Genomic DNA, 13,026 nt, shown 5'->3' on the forward strand with positions numbered 1-13,026 from the left:
AATATTTGACAGGGCATTAGCAGAAGGAGAAGTCAGTAAATAACTAACTATGGGGAGCTCTATAATTAAAACAACTTGTTTGATCTAATGTCCTCGTTTCTTCTCCCAGAGAGTTGGAAATTAGAGAGAGAGAGAGAGAGAGGTCTAACATGCTAGCTTGCATCCGGGTTCTTGAAATGGATTATCAGTATCTGTTGGATTAGTACGAAAATTATCAGCTTATAATGAGCGCTAGTCATAAGTGAAAAGTATATCATTTTTCTCAGTTGGTAGCCTTTCTCGACTTTGGAGTGAATTTTTGGCCTAAAGTGCTTGGAAATCCTCAGTTCTTTGCTGTTGAAGTGCCACTGCAAGAATTCAGATCTTTAAACTTGTCAAGATAAGCAACGTAAGAGAAAATTCCACACAGTGTTTTCTTCTCCACCTTCATCACAGAAACAAGAACATGATAAAAATATCGAACTTTTTTTTTTCCTTCTGAAAAGTGACACTGTATTAACGATGTTAGCAAAAGATCCTGTCGTGCTTGCACTTATTACACGGTATCTTATTACCTGCCTTGGCCCCAGTTTTAAGACAATAATGCTTATATGTCTCATTAGTCATTACTAACAATGGTCCAGTACAGAAGTTAAATATTGTCATCTTCCCAAAGGAAATCACAAAGGCCATAATGATAGCAAGAAAGAAAAACTCATACAAGGGCACCTGACAGTTGACATTATCTGAAAGGGAATGAGAAGAAATGGTAACAAAGGAGGCCAGAAGCAATTGAATCACAATTTAGACTTCAACAACTAATTGGAAGAGACTACCTTTTCTAAAGAATTCTGTGTTCCATAATGGGGAGTAAGCATCATCTCTCTGTACTATAGTGTACGAAACTTCTAACTATGAGCGTTCCCGCATTTCGGACACGTTTCTGTTTCCTCGTATAAAATACCATTTCACTGTGGAAATTATATTTAAAATGTCTTTTTCCCCGTATCATTTCGCATTTCCATGTGTTTTCATTTCTGTTTCCTTACAACATAGTCTCTCCACATACATGTATTTTCAATATAAATATCTAGCAGCATTTTCCAAAATCCCTGACCTTTAGCAGCAGCATCTGAAACTTGAACTTTTGGTTCCAATATAAATATCTATCAACAACTAAAGGTCAAATTGAATTCCATTGCAATAGAAATTATGGCTGGTCAAGTACTGTCATGGATCCATAGAGAGTTGTTCATCATTAGGTTCGTATAAATCTCAATGCCTTTTTGTGGTTCTTGCGTTAACTTGTTTAATCAATCAAATTTCAATTAACTTAATCTTGTCCTCTAAGAAGACAACTTTAAAACAACTGTCGTTTTATATTTAATTAAACAAGTAGTACGATGCCTTTTGAATGTTCCAAAAACATACCTGGCTAATATTTTGCAAACAGTAAATTAATTTTCCTGATTATCAAACAACAAAAACAATTCAACTTCATGGAATATACGTTCAAATGCCTACAAACACACGTTTCCAGAAATATTTTTACGTTTAACACCCACCGGTGGTCAAATGAGAAATCAAGATACTTCAACAGAACTGATGAGAATTGAATCAAAGATACTTCCCCATGACTACCTGCCAAAATGCATAATCATATATTTAAATCAAGAATAGTTATAATCCACAAGCACCATGTTAGTTGCACAGCAAAATATTATACATGAATCTGAAGTTTTTCCTGAATCCACAAAACTTAAAAAAGTCATTTATCTCAGGATTCTTTTTATCCTATTGCAAGCTTCCAAGGCTGTGGAACTACTTGCTGTTGAACAATCGCCGAATCAAAGAATGAAAATTTTCCCATCTTCTAATCCGCTCACTACCTTTTTCTTGGCCGCCCCCGCCCCCGTTTCACTGTTTGGAATTTCAGAGGTACTGGAAGGGTTGCCACAAACGACTTGTTTTCATTTACACCCTTGCAACCCAAATTTTCAAAATGCACTCTTAAGTCAACAGGACTCATTCTTAGATCCTTGGCAATATCTGTGGGATTACTCCGGAAGTCATCAACATATAGAGTGAGCACTAGAACATAACTAATGAGAAGATCAATTTTCTCTATTGGCAGCGTCCTTGATCCTGGAGTAAACATATTCATAAATTTCTGCCGAAGAATGCTCGGAAATCTGTGATTCTTTGCAGAAGCAGCACCATCCAGAGAATGCATATCTTTAAACTTTATAAGGTGAGTAATGTAAGAGAAAATGCGAGAGAGTGTCTTCTTCTCAACTTCATCCTAAAAGTAGAAGCATTATAAAAATAAAAAGCTATTCCATTTCCACTAAACAAAATACCAAAAATGAAAAGGGAACCGATTCCTTAATGGGAATATTCAATAAAACTGCAATTGATAACAGGACCATTTTATAAAACATACCAAAGGCGTCCTGGATTCAAAGAGAGACAACAAAGCTATTTCCCCTCCAGGCACACTTGAAATACTGAGCTAGAGTATGCACATTGCACAGAGAAGTTCTTGTACAAAATAAACTTCAATGCAGCCATCGATCAAGGAGGATAAAATTTACAACTAATTAGCTACAATGCCAAGACATTGGGGACCTAAGCATGGAGCTTTCAGCAGGGATAAATTCCAGCTCGAATTTAAAGTTCAAATTTTCAAAAGTTGCTAAGAAAGAATCTCTGTATGCAACATGTGATCGATGTAAATGTTTTGATAAGAAGCTATAAGCAAAGGCTAGAAGCTGATAAAAAGTCCCCAGAATTCTGACAGAACCCATTCCAAAGACATCCATGACCAAAGGTTACACGCTGATAAAAAAAAGTTCCCAAAATTCTGACAGAATCCATTCTGAAGGTTGCAAAAACTGCTTAGTTCTAACTCAATATTATAGACTCTTTCATCTATCATCTCATTCATTTCAAAATTCAGACTAAGACAATAAACATTCAAAGTGAAATTCCATTCAAATATTGGCAAAAACATCACTACTTACACTTTTACCTGAATTTCCTGTAATTTATGTATTCTATTGCGAACAAAAGTTGGGTAAGCATTGCTTGATACGCCTGCCCCAGTTTTCAAAATCTCATAAACATCTTCAAGGAAATCCCACTCTCCTGCCAGAATAATCCCATTCAATGGATAGGCCTCCTGAGGTGTGGTGGCAGAAGAGTTATAAGGTGGAATATTTCGAGCAACCTGGGCACTGGTACTTGCAAGAGCCTCCTTGTTTACCACAATATTATCAATTTTATTCCCCAAATCCTCTTGCGATTCGGGATTATCTCCCTGCCTTAGAGCCTGCAATTTTTTATCCTGCAACATAATAAAGAATTCAGCCTTAGCCACCAATTCCCCCAAAGAATGATTCGACCAAACTGAAACACAAATTGTCAGCCATTTAGACTTGGATGCCAAAAACATGCACCATCATTTCACTCCATCAGAAACTATCTTTTTATTGAAGTGCTCTTGAGAAGAAAAAAAATTCAGAATTGACTTATTAGTGACAAATTGACTTAGGAGCTGCAGACACCATTTTTGTTACAAGACGAACCAGAGAAGGGAGCTTAGAGTAAAATGAAAATTCCCAATATAAAATAGGGTTCAAGCGATAAAGGACCTAATCCTATACCATCATGAATAGCAAGAACTACAACAACAACAAACAAGCCTCCCAAAATAGTTGGGCTCAGCTACAAGGATATGAAATTCTATGTGATGATGCATGTATCCATGGGAAGCCAATTAATGTGGCAATTACCTATTTATTATTAGCTACAAGGATGGGCTGGTAGTATTAATGTTAAATGCATTACACCAATGCATATACTTTTCTTTAAACCAGCAATCTTAAATAGATTATAACAAACAGAATGCTGCTTTTAATTTTAATCAATTTGTGCTGAGGCTTTAGGGGATGGAAAAGGCGGTACAAAATGCGCTATCAAATCCATCACTATATATTGTATGCACATGTTTGGACACACAGTGTTCGTTACCAGCATACCATTTAACTGTTTTTTCCAATATGTACCACAAAAAATTATCAACACTCTTCAGCAAGAAACTATCAAACAAAGGAAACGAGTTCACCAATGACAGAAAATTCTTTTAGCCCTTCCATTGGAAAAGAAGTAAAGACATAACTTGCAGAATAAATGCTCAGGATCAATTAGAATATACTTTCTGTTTTTCCCCCACCTAACAGCCTTTTAACAAAAGCATCATTATTCCATTACTTCAATAGTGCATAAAAGTTATATGTACCATGCTAAATAATACCTTCTTCCATGTCTAGGCAACAATATAATTAGAAAAAAATTAGCAATATTTGTATTTCTTATTAGTTACAAGTAATCTACAAAAAATAATTAAGCCTTAATCCTTAACCATTTAAACTTGACCATAACAATCATTTTCCTCCACTCCAGGCAGCTTAAGACTATAAAACCTATTAGCATCTACCCAATTAAAATCAATGAAATGCACTTAAGGAGGATGCAGTCGAACAAAAATCTAATATTTCACAACTAAAAAAAAAGTAAGCATACCCCTGCTATAGATCTCTTTGTTCCATAAAGTACAGCAAGTTCCCTCCTTTTATCTGTCCTGTTTTCTCCAGAAGGCTCATTTTCCAAAACTGAAGGTTCCTCGTCAGCAGTATCTAACCCTCGAACTTTTGGTTCCAATCTAAATATCTGCAGTCACAAGCAAACCCACATTACAGTCTATTTATATCAAATACGTGCACTTTTGGACTAAATACCTCTCCCAAGTGTAACTACTATGGGAGAGCTCAGATCATTAAATATGAAATTAGTTGTATCATTGTGGACTAGTGTATATAAGTTAACAGTAAATATGATGCAGAACCTATGAACTTTTCCATTTACAAAGCAATCTTTGTCTTCCAGAAATTTTTGTCTTACAAAACGAATATTAGGTTAGCAATGCTGTCAACCAGCAATCAGGGTTTCAAGTAGCCAGAAATTGGTGACTTATTGCTTCAACATACTGACCTTATACTTCTTGAGCCCCATCATACAAAAATCATTTTTAGAAACAGTTATAAGTAAAAATTTTGAAACTTTGTTGTCCCCAAACAAACACTGAATTAGCAAATTTGCCAGATAGATTAAGATCTTTACATTTCAATTACAAAACTCAGTATATTAAACAGATGCATCAATGAACTTAATTCAATGACAATTTCTTCCTTCAATATCCTTCACTTTTTTGGCAAGCAACAACAAAATAATTTACCACATAATCAAATGCATGTTGGGATCAAGCCAAAAAAAAGGAGGGAATTTAAATTCATACTTTCTTTCCTTTCAATCGCCCATCTTTTTCACCATGATCAAACACCAGATAACAAATATCACATCAAATAAAATTCAATGAGCACTTTCCTTAGAAAATAAATCAACATCATGTAGAAAAGCACCCAAAGAAAGCCATACTTTACCAAACACAAAAACACAATGAAATACAAAACATTCACAGTTGATCGTAATGTCTTCTATTTTCCTCCTATGCATCCTCGTCATCCAGCAGACAATAAAATAATTAAATAATCAAATTCAACTTCAATAGAAATACCTTATACTACCTTATTTCCAGCAATTGGCACAATCTTCAACGTCTGAGTCATCTTATCAAATACCCCAAGCGCATAAGTGCACAACTGAGCAGCCATAGCCTCACCTTTATAACTCTTACCCACAAAGTCCACATTGGACCAATGAGGACTCACAACCAGTTCCAGCCTCTCTGAAGTTCTCCTTTTCTCATCCTTTTCACTGGAGCTTTTCTCCATCTTGGCACGAGTGCTCCTATAAAACCTAACAGTTGATTGCTGTGGTGATAGGTTCTCTTCATTCTTTTGTGGCTTATAACCAGAAGGGAAATAGCCCACTATAGGGGCACTCCTGTCAGCACGGTCATAGATGGCTTCCACTTTCACATCCACAGATTGTTGTTCAGTAAGTTCAGCACTGGTGGATGGTGGCTGGTCAGTGCTTTTCTCTGTCTCTCTCTTTCTTTTCTTTTTTGATTTCTTAGTTACTGTTTGTGATGATTCTTGACTAATATCGTCAATGTCAGCCATCTTCGACTCAGAAACTGACGACATAGAGTTTCCTACTTTTCAGCAATCATAATAAACCAATTCGATTCAATCGTATTGATTAAAAATCAAACATTGTAATTAAACAAACATAAACCCAGAAATCATTTCCTCTCTCGCTATCAAGTTCAATTATAAAAACAAATCAAAATTACTTCCGCTTTCGGTCTGATTTGATTCTACACATATCGAGCCAACAATAAGAATTTTTCTTCTGTAAAATAACCACACAATTGAACTGGAAAAAATGTAAGTGCAAAATTACCTTTTTTTTTTCGGAAGGTTTTCTTCTTCTTTTTTTTTCGCCCTTCGCTTTCCCGGCAACCAAACAGATGCTATTTTGTAAACGGGGGAATTCTTCAGAGAGAGGTAATCAGTGAAGCTGAAAGTCAAAACCCTAAAATGTTAAGGGTTTTGGATAATAACCGATTTTGTAAACGGTTCTACTTGAACCGATATGTCGGGGCAGATCAAATTATTTGGATGGGCTTGTTGTTGTGGTTTATGTTTCAAGATGGGCCAACCCATAAAGTCTGTACAAGGGGAGTTTTTTTCTTTTTTTCTTTTTCTTATTCTTTTTTTTTATTTTTTATTTTAGGAAACAAGGGGAGATGCTATTTTCCTAGGATTTAGTAATTTAGATTGTCTACAAATTTTGATATCTTAAAATCTCTCACAAAGAAAAAAAAAATATATATATATATATATTAATGAAAACAAACTCTCAAAATGCTAAAATAAAAATTTAAGCAGAAAATAAAAATTATCTAATAAATTATTTTGTTTTATTTTAAAAATCAAGTTAAATAAATAAAACCCTATTACAAATACTGATTAATAATTTTTTTATATAGTTTTCATGGGAGAACTCTTATACTTTTGAAGATATATAACTAATTTCATTTTAAAATTTTATATGATCAAGCACTTACTTTTCAGATATCACTAGTGAGGATGATTTAAGAGGATTTGTATATATTCCCACAAGTATAACATGACCATATTTAAGTATGAATTCTGTTTGAAATTCTTCTTTTCCTTATAGAAAAAAACACTATTATGAATAAAAGTTAATTTTGCATTTAAAGTTTATTTTATTTTATAATTCCATATAACAAGAATCATTTTTTATTTTGTGGATTTTAAAGTTTTGAATTGGGTTGCATAAAACAAATTACAAACCATTTAAAAAGATTTATGAACTGCGAAAACTTCTGCATTCTGCTGTCTTATTTTCTAAATAAAGGGGGGGGAAAAAAGAAAAAAAAAAAAAAAGCAAAAAACTACCAGTTTTTTTATTTATTATTATTATTTTTTTTTTTTAGAGAAATACCTTTTTCTTTTTTTCAACGCTCACCATTAAATAAAACAGTAAAAAATGGGTATTGGTTTGTTTCGTCTTCATTCTTGTTGAGGTCATGACATTTACATTAATGGAGATTGGAGAAACACGTAATCGAAACGCGAAACGCCCTTTCTTGGACAAGTAAAGACAGTCCTTTGGAGAACTGATAAAACCTGCTTCTTTTCTTCATCGTCAGCATTCTTTTTCTGCGAATTTCACTAATTTATCACCACTGTAAGCTATCTTTACCCCTTTTTAGTTCTTGCATGGTGAATCTCTTGTTGATTTTGAGGGATTTCTGATTCCTTACTAAAGTATATAGCTCACTTGTGTTTAGGGCAGTCAGTATAAAAAATTTTCGATTTTTGCACTGCAGCTGGTTGTTTGGGGCGCGTTTTACTTACTTGTGTGTGCTGAATTGATGCTAATGTAAACTTTCGCCTTTACGAGTAGAATTCTTTTTCATAGTTTGAGGGAATCTATTGCTAGAATATGGGGTTTTTCATTTTTCACAGTTTCTTTTTTGAATTAATTAATTTTAGTTATGTTTGTACTGTTGCATATTGAAATTGTTTCATCCTTGAGAAATCTTGGCGGGTATGAACTCTTTTGAGAGGAAATATTTGAAGAGGGTTTCTGAATTATCATAGGAAGAAATTGTGCTGTCTGATTTTTGCAAAAATAAAAGACTATGTTTCACGGGTTGATTTTTGTGTCTATCTGTGCAATCATTTGCTGTAACTATTTGCGTCCTCAATGTGTTCTGTTACAAATTCTTTTCTGAGTTTCATTGGAATTCTTGGTTAGTAGAATATTAATAAACATTTATTAGATGGGGGTATCCTTCATTTCTAAGTAACGTGGAATGTCGTATTCATTGATGTTGGGGGTTTTTGATTTGATACTTGGATTTATTCTCAAGTTTATCTTCTTACTCAGCTTATTTGCATTTTATTTATATAAGAAACATTTCTTTCTTTTTGCTAAAACCCTATTGAATTCATTTTTGTTCTTTCATCTTTTGGTATACTTTGAGGGAGTTGAAGCTGATTATTAGTAACCACTTTGTTGAAATTCATTTTGCAACTGTTAAATGATGGTGATGCATTGTGATATCATTTGTTTTAGTCATTTTAAAATCCTTCCTCACTCCTTTACTTTGTTGAGTGTTTTCTTGTATCTTTTCAGCAAGAGCTTGATATAGCAGTAAACTCACTTTCATAGATGACGAAATTTATTCTGTTTCATACATGATATTTTGCTTGGAGTCTTGATTAGAAGTGCAAGTCTACCTGATTAAGTCAATTATCTATGCAATTTTCATAATAGAGGATTTATTGTGTTGATGCCATAAATTTTTTGATATATCTCATTACCTAGTGTATTTCATCTTGCAGCTTTGTGAGAGGCTGAGTGGGAATTGAGCACAGAGGCTTACTAATTAATGGGACGAATGGATCAAGGTACTTCAGTTCTGTATCAATCATCTTCTTCACTTTGCAATATACAAAATGTTAGGGCGTTGCCCAAAGTTTTGTTATGGGGAAAAACTAGCATATCTATTAGGCTTTCAGACAGTCTTGCAGTAGCATACACACTGATTGGCCTGACGCTGTATGGATTAGTGTATATATAATGTTTGGTCATACTCAACGTTCCTATGCTGTGGATTAGGGATCCTGAATTCCTTGTTTTCTGCTGAGCAGAATTCTAGAAATGAGATTTTTATATTTCACTATAATGTGGAGTTCAAGTAGTGAGTTCTAAGTTTTATCTTCTGCGAAATTCTAAAGTGCTGAGTTCTTTTTTCTTGTGTTACTTTTAGAGGCATATGCACTCTTATTTTGTGCATATTGAGATTCTTCTTAAAAGATAGCTTTGCATTTTCTCTTTGTCTATACTAATATAGCATCTAACACGAAGCTGCTTGCTCAGTTGATATCAATCATTTACAGGTAAACTTTCAGTTCAGCAAACCTAGTAAGTAGACAATCATAATGAAAAGCAATCTAATCTTTGTGGTGGAAAGACATTGATATGTTGAATTTCTTTATTCTTCTTAACTGGGCCAACCCAGATATCCTGATCAGCAGAGGAGAAATTCTACAAAATAAGTAACTCCAATAAACTTATTCTTGTTGTGCTTTCCTCCGATGTAAAAAAGTTCAGTAACTCAGTTGTATTGCATGTAGAGTCTGAAGATATCATTTTTGCTTTGGGAATTTGTTTGGGAGTTGATACTTTCACCACTAGTTTGCTTTGCTAAGAGCCAAATTAAGGCATAATGTGTATGCATTAGTTTTGTTAATCTTTAAACCTAGCCGTTCCGGAACATTAGACAGACGAGGAATCTCTAACAATGAGGGAGTGTACCGTGAAGGTCTATTGTAAGGTTTAGTTGATGTCTATCAGTTGTATGTCATAGTTATCAGTAAGCATTAATTGGTGATGAGAATTCACATCATATTTCTGAGATATTTTATAATTGGCTTCTGTTCAATCATCTTCCCACATAATTTATTAACCTAAATCTCACTTGACCATGGTGAGAACTACAAAATTTTAGTTTTGCTTCAGAACTAACATTAGGCTCATACTTGTGTTGGGAATGTCTCTTTAACTGGTCTAAATTAATAACTTTTGCAGTTGGTGAATGGGACTCTAGATACTTGTTACTTCTTGTTATTACAAAAACTTTAGGGGTCCTAGATCCCTCTTTCAGCAAATTTAGCTGACAAGGTTGCTTGATGTGTTTGGTGAACACAGGGCCCTCAACTGATGTTGTGGACGACATACAAGGGAAATATGTTCAGATTAGGGATGAAGAGGAACCCCAATTGGGAATGTTCGACAAACCCCTTCCTTGCTGTGGCTGTGGAATTGGATGGTTTTCGTGAGTTTTTCTGCACTTGATCTCCCTCTCCCCCCCACCCCCCAAAAAACACACACGCCATGTGTTTTTCTTTTTTTTTTTTTTTTTTTGTCTTACTGATTGATGTGCTTTCTCAGTCTCTTACTTGGATTTGCATGCCCATTGATGTGGTATTTTGCTTCAATTCTTTACATTGGAAAGTACTATCATAAGGATCCAAGGGAACGATCAGGGCTAGCTGCCTGTGCAATAGCTGTGAGTGTTAATGATTAATGTTTTTTTCCCATTTAGTCAGAACAGCCATATGAGAATTCTCATGCTATTGCTTTTTCTTTTCTAACTCATTGTTCATGTCAGCATTAGTTTTATGTGAAAACAGTAATAATAAAAATCTTAAGATCATTTGGATAACATAGATCATTTTGAAATTTTATCTACGCCAATATATCATGATCACCTGAAAACTAATTTTGGGGAAATTTGAAACATTCTCTAGGCTGAATTAAACTGGGTTTGCTTCAACTATCTTTGAAACTTTAAGCTGAACTTCAGGCTAGTTTGTAATGTGCGAGCCGGAAGAAATTGGTATTCGTTTATTGTTGATATCATATACTTAAAACATAATTTCAAATACAGGTTACAATTTTTGCAATTACTCGCTCAAATGCTATGTTCTGGAGAAGTACTTGCTTAGAGATCAAACATTAAATAGAACTATGCCTAAACCTTGTTGTAATTTAAGTCGATAAAAATTTGAGGAAGTTATTTATGTTGATAAATAGTGATTAGTGAAGAATATTTATCCTTTATATCCATGTTTTATTCTGTTCCATTGATTTGAGATGTTAACTAACTGTTGCAGGCTTCAATATGCACAGTAGCTGTGGTGATCATTCTGCTTGTATTTTTGTTATAGTCCTTGCCACCAAAATCATCTCTGTAACAGCCGACCCGTGTCAGAAAACATGAAACTGATTCCATGTAATTAAGACTTTAATCCTTTAGTTATGGAAGGAGAGCAACAGAGGTACTGTAGTTCTTAATATGTGAGCATTACTAAACCCCTCTTCAGTGTTGTACATAAAGTATGTAGAACTTTCAGCGGAAATACTACTGTTGAATGTCCATTTAATGGAAATATTTAAGTTATTGTATAGCGAATCAAGTCTAGCAAATGGTCCTTTACGGTCAAAATTCTGGAAGAAAAAAAATAATTAGATTAACTGTTGTATGATGCTATTTTATCAGGATAGCAACATATATAGCATATTTTCTTCACAAGAAAATAAAAATTAATGGATAATTTGATCAAATTGTTGTTGTCTGTTCTTCTATTCTTAAAGAACTTATAGGTTGTTCTGTTTGTTTCGTCAGAGGATCACTGAATAGAGTTGCCAGTCTCTATGTCTAGTCTAAAGGCATGGATCTTATCCCTCTTGACAATATTTTACAAGCTGTGTTCAATGATATTTCTTAATATATTTGCTCATTTTCCATTAAAAAAAAAAAAAGAAAATTAATTTATAATTTCTTTAGTGAAATTTTTTTGAAAGTTGCAGCTATAATAAACTCGTAGAAAATACTACTTAGTCGTGTAATTTTCCTTTAAACAGAAAAATATTTAAAATTTTCCTTTAAAGTGGTGTAATTTTTCCTTCCGAAAAAAAAAATTTCTATTAACCGATTTTATTTTAATTTCTGAAACATAAAAAAAATTAAAATTTTTTTTCAAGCAAGTTATTGTTTGAAAACAAAGGAAACTTATAACAATTATGCTCTGGAAATGAATAATGGATGAAAAAACAGAGAATTTATACAATCCATCACGAAACGGCGCAACACTTTGGATTCTTGCCACAAAAGCAAGAAACGGTTTCTTCTTTGTCTCCCCATTAATAAATAATAAATATAAATATTATTTAAAAAACTATCAAACGAAGACGCGTTCGGTTCTAAAATTATAGAAAAGTTAATAACCACTTGTGCTTGTCATTCTTTTAACTTATAATGCTGTAAAGTAAACGACGTCACTCCAAAGTTTTGAGCTTACCTAATATTTGATCACACCCGCATTTTTTTGACTTTGACTAAATTCGGCGGTAATTAATTATACTACGCGCTTTTTCATTTCTTTGAAAAAAAAAAAATGGAGATCTAACATTATTCTCTTTTTTATATATATTTTTAAATAAATTTTATTACCAATTCTCTCATTTTTTTTCATTTAAAATAATACTATTTAAAAAAAAAACGTTTTTTAAGGAATACATGTTTGTGTCGTGGAAATATTAAAAGGACAAAATGCAATCATGAGAACCTTGAATGATTTTGAAGCCCAATTTCTAGTAATTCATTGATCTGACATCATAATTCAAATTTTTATCAATAAAATAAAAAATAAAATTCATTAATAAAAATTAATTATTGAAAGATCTTCTGTTTCTATGTATTATATTACTATTGCAGAGTATGAAAATTCAATCACAATTAAACTAATCTGATAAGCAATTTCTTCCATGAAGGGTAGCGGCCACGCTAAATACTTTAACTCGCCTACAAATCTTGTGTAGGGTTACTTGTTTGGTAAGGGGGAAAGTTTAACTTTCTGTGAAAGAAAATAAATTTGTTGTGTTTAGTTTTTAAACTCCTGAATTTCTTAGAAACGGAGT

The 13,026-nt window shown here is 33.3% G+C and overlaps 2 protein-coding genes across 5 annotated transcripts; one reads left to right on the plus strand and one right to left on the minus strand.

Moving 5' to 3' along the window:
- Positions 1 to 1,617: 1,617 nt before the first annotated feature.
- Positions 1,618 to 6,563, minus strand: LOC105631423 (DNA binding / DNA-directed RNA polymerase). 2 transcript variants are annotated; one of them, XM_037641571.2, is made up of 5 exons: positions 6,406 to 6,563; positions 5,625 to 6,154; positions 4,564 to 4,710; positions 3,011 to 3,325; positions 1,618 to 2,281 (listed from the first exon to the last, which is right to left on the minus strand). In XM_037641571.2, exons 2-5 carry the CDS (start codon positions 6,144 to 6,146, stop codon positions 1,865 to 1,867), a joined length of 1,401 nt encoding a protein of 466 aa, XP_037497499.1. In that variant the 5' UTR covers positions 6,147 to 6,154; positions 6,406 to 6,563; the 3' UTR covers positions 1,618 to 1,864. The 2 variants fall into 2 exon arrangements, with proteins under 2 accessions (XP_037497499.1, XP_012068924.1); XM_012213534.4 differs by having other exon boundaries at positions 5,625 to 6,136; positions 6,406 to 6,561.
- A 960-nt stretch (positions 6,564 to 7,523) lies between these two features.
- LOC105631421 (Ribosomal protein L18ae family) lies at positions 7,524 to 11,518 on the plus strand. Of its 3 annotated transcripts, none has more exons than XM_012213531.4 (5): positions 7,524 to 7,719; positions 8,883 to 8,948; positions 10,252 to 10,378; positions 10,495 to 10,612; positions 11,220 to 11,518. In XM_012213531.4, the coding sequence occupies exons 2-5, from the start codon at positions 8,930 to 8,932 to the stop codon at positions 11,271 to 11,273; spliced, it is 318 nt and encodes a 105-aa protein (XP_012068921.1). In that variant the 5' UTR covers positions 7,524 to 7,719; positions 8,883 to 8,929; the 3' UTR covers positions 11,274 to 11,518. The 3 variants fall into 3 exon arrangements, with proteins under 3 accessions (XP_012068921.1, XP_020534052.1, XP_020534053.1); XM_020678393.2 differs by lacking the exon at positions 7,524 to 7,719 and adding an exon at positions 7,754 to 7,914; XM_020678394.3 differs by lacking the exon at positions 7,524 to 7,719 and adding an exon at positions 8,466 to 8,584.
- The last annotated feature ends 1,508 nt before the right edge of the window (positions 11,519 to 13,026 follow it).

This window comes from Jatropha curcas, chromosome 1 (assembly GCF_041381405.1).
Source record: "Jatropha curcas cultivar XTBG-Jc1 chromosome 1, XTBG_Jcur_1.0, whole genome shotgun sequence".
Classification (NCBI taxonomy): Eukaryota; Viridiplantae; Streptophyta; class Magnoliopsida; order Malpighiales; family Euphorbiaceae; genus Jatropha; species Jatropha curcas.

Bases quoted from the DNA above. Each gene is read 5' to 3' on its own strand.
- LOC105631423 (XM_037641571.2), bottom strand. From the start codon at position 6,146: ATGTCGTCAGTTTCTGAGTCGAAGATGGCTGACATTGACGATATTAGT. The intron at 4,711-5,624 runs GTAGTATAAGGT...TTGTGACTGCAG, and splicing joins TGCCAATTGCTGGAAATAAG to ATATTTAGATTGGAACCAAA. The intron at 2,282-3,010 runs GTAAAAGTGTAA...TTCTACTTTTAG, and splicing joins ATAAATTACAGGAAATTCAG to GATGAAGTTGAGAAGAAGAC.
- LOC105631421 (XM_012213531.4), top strand. The intron at 10,379-10,494 runs GTGAGTTTTTCT...GTGCTTTCTCAG, and splicing joins TGTGGAATTGGATGGTTTTC to TCTCTTACTTGGATTTGCAT. The intron at 10,613-11,219 runs GTGAGTGTTAAT...TAACTGTTGCAG, and splicing joins TAGCTGCCTGTGCAATAGCT to GCTTCAATATGCACAGTAGC.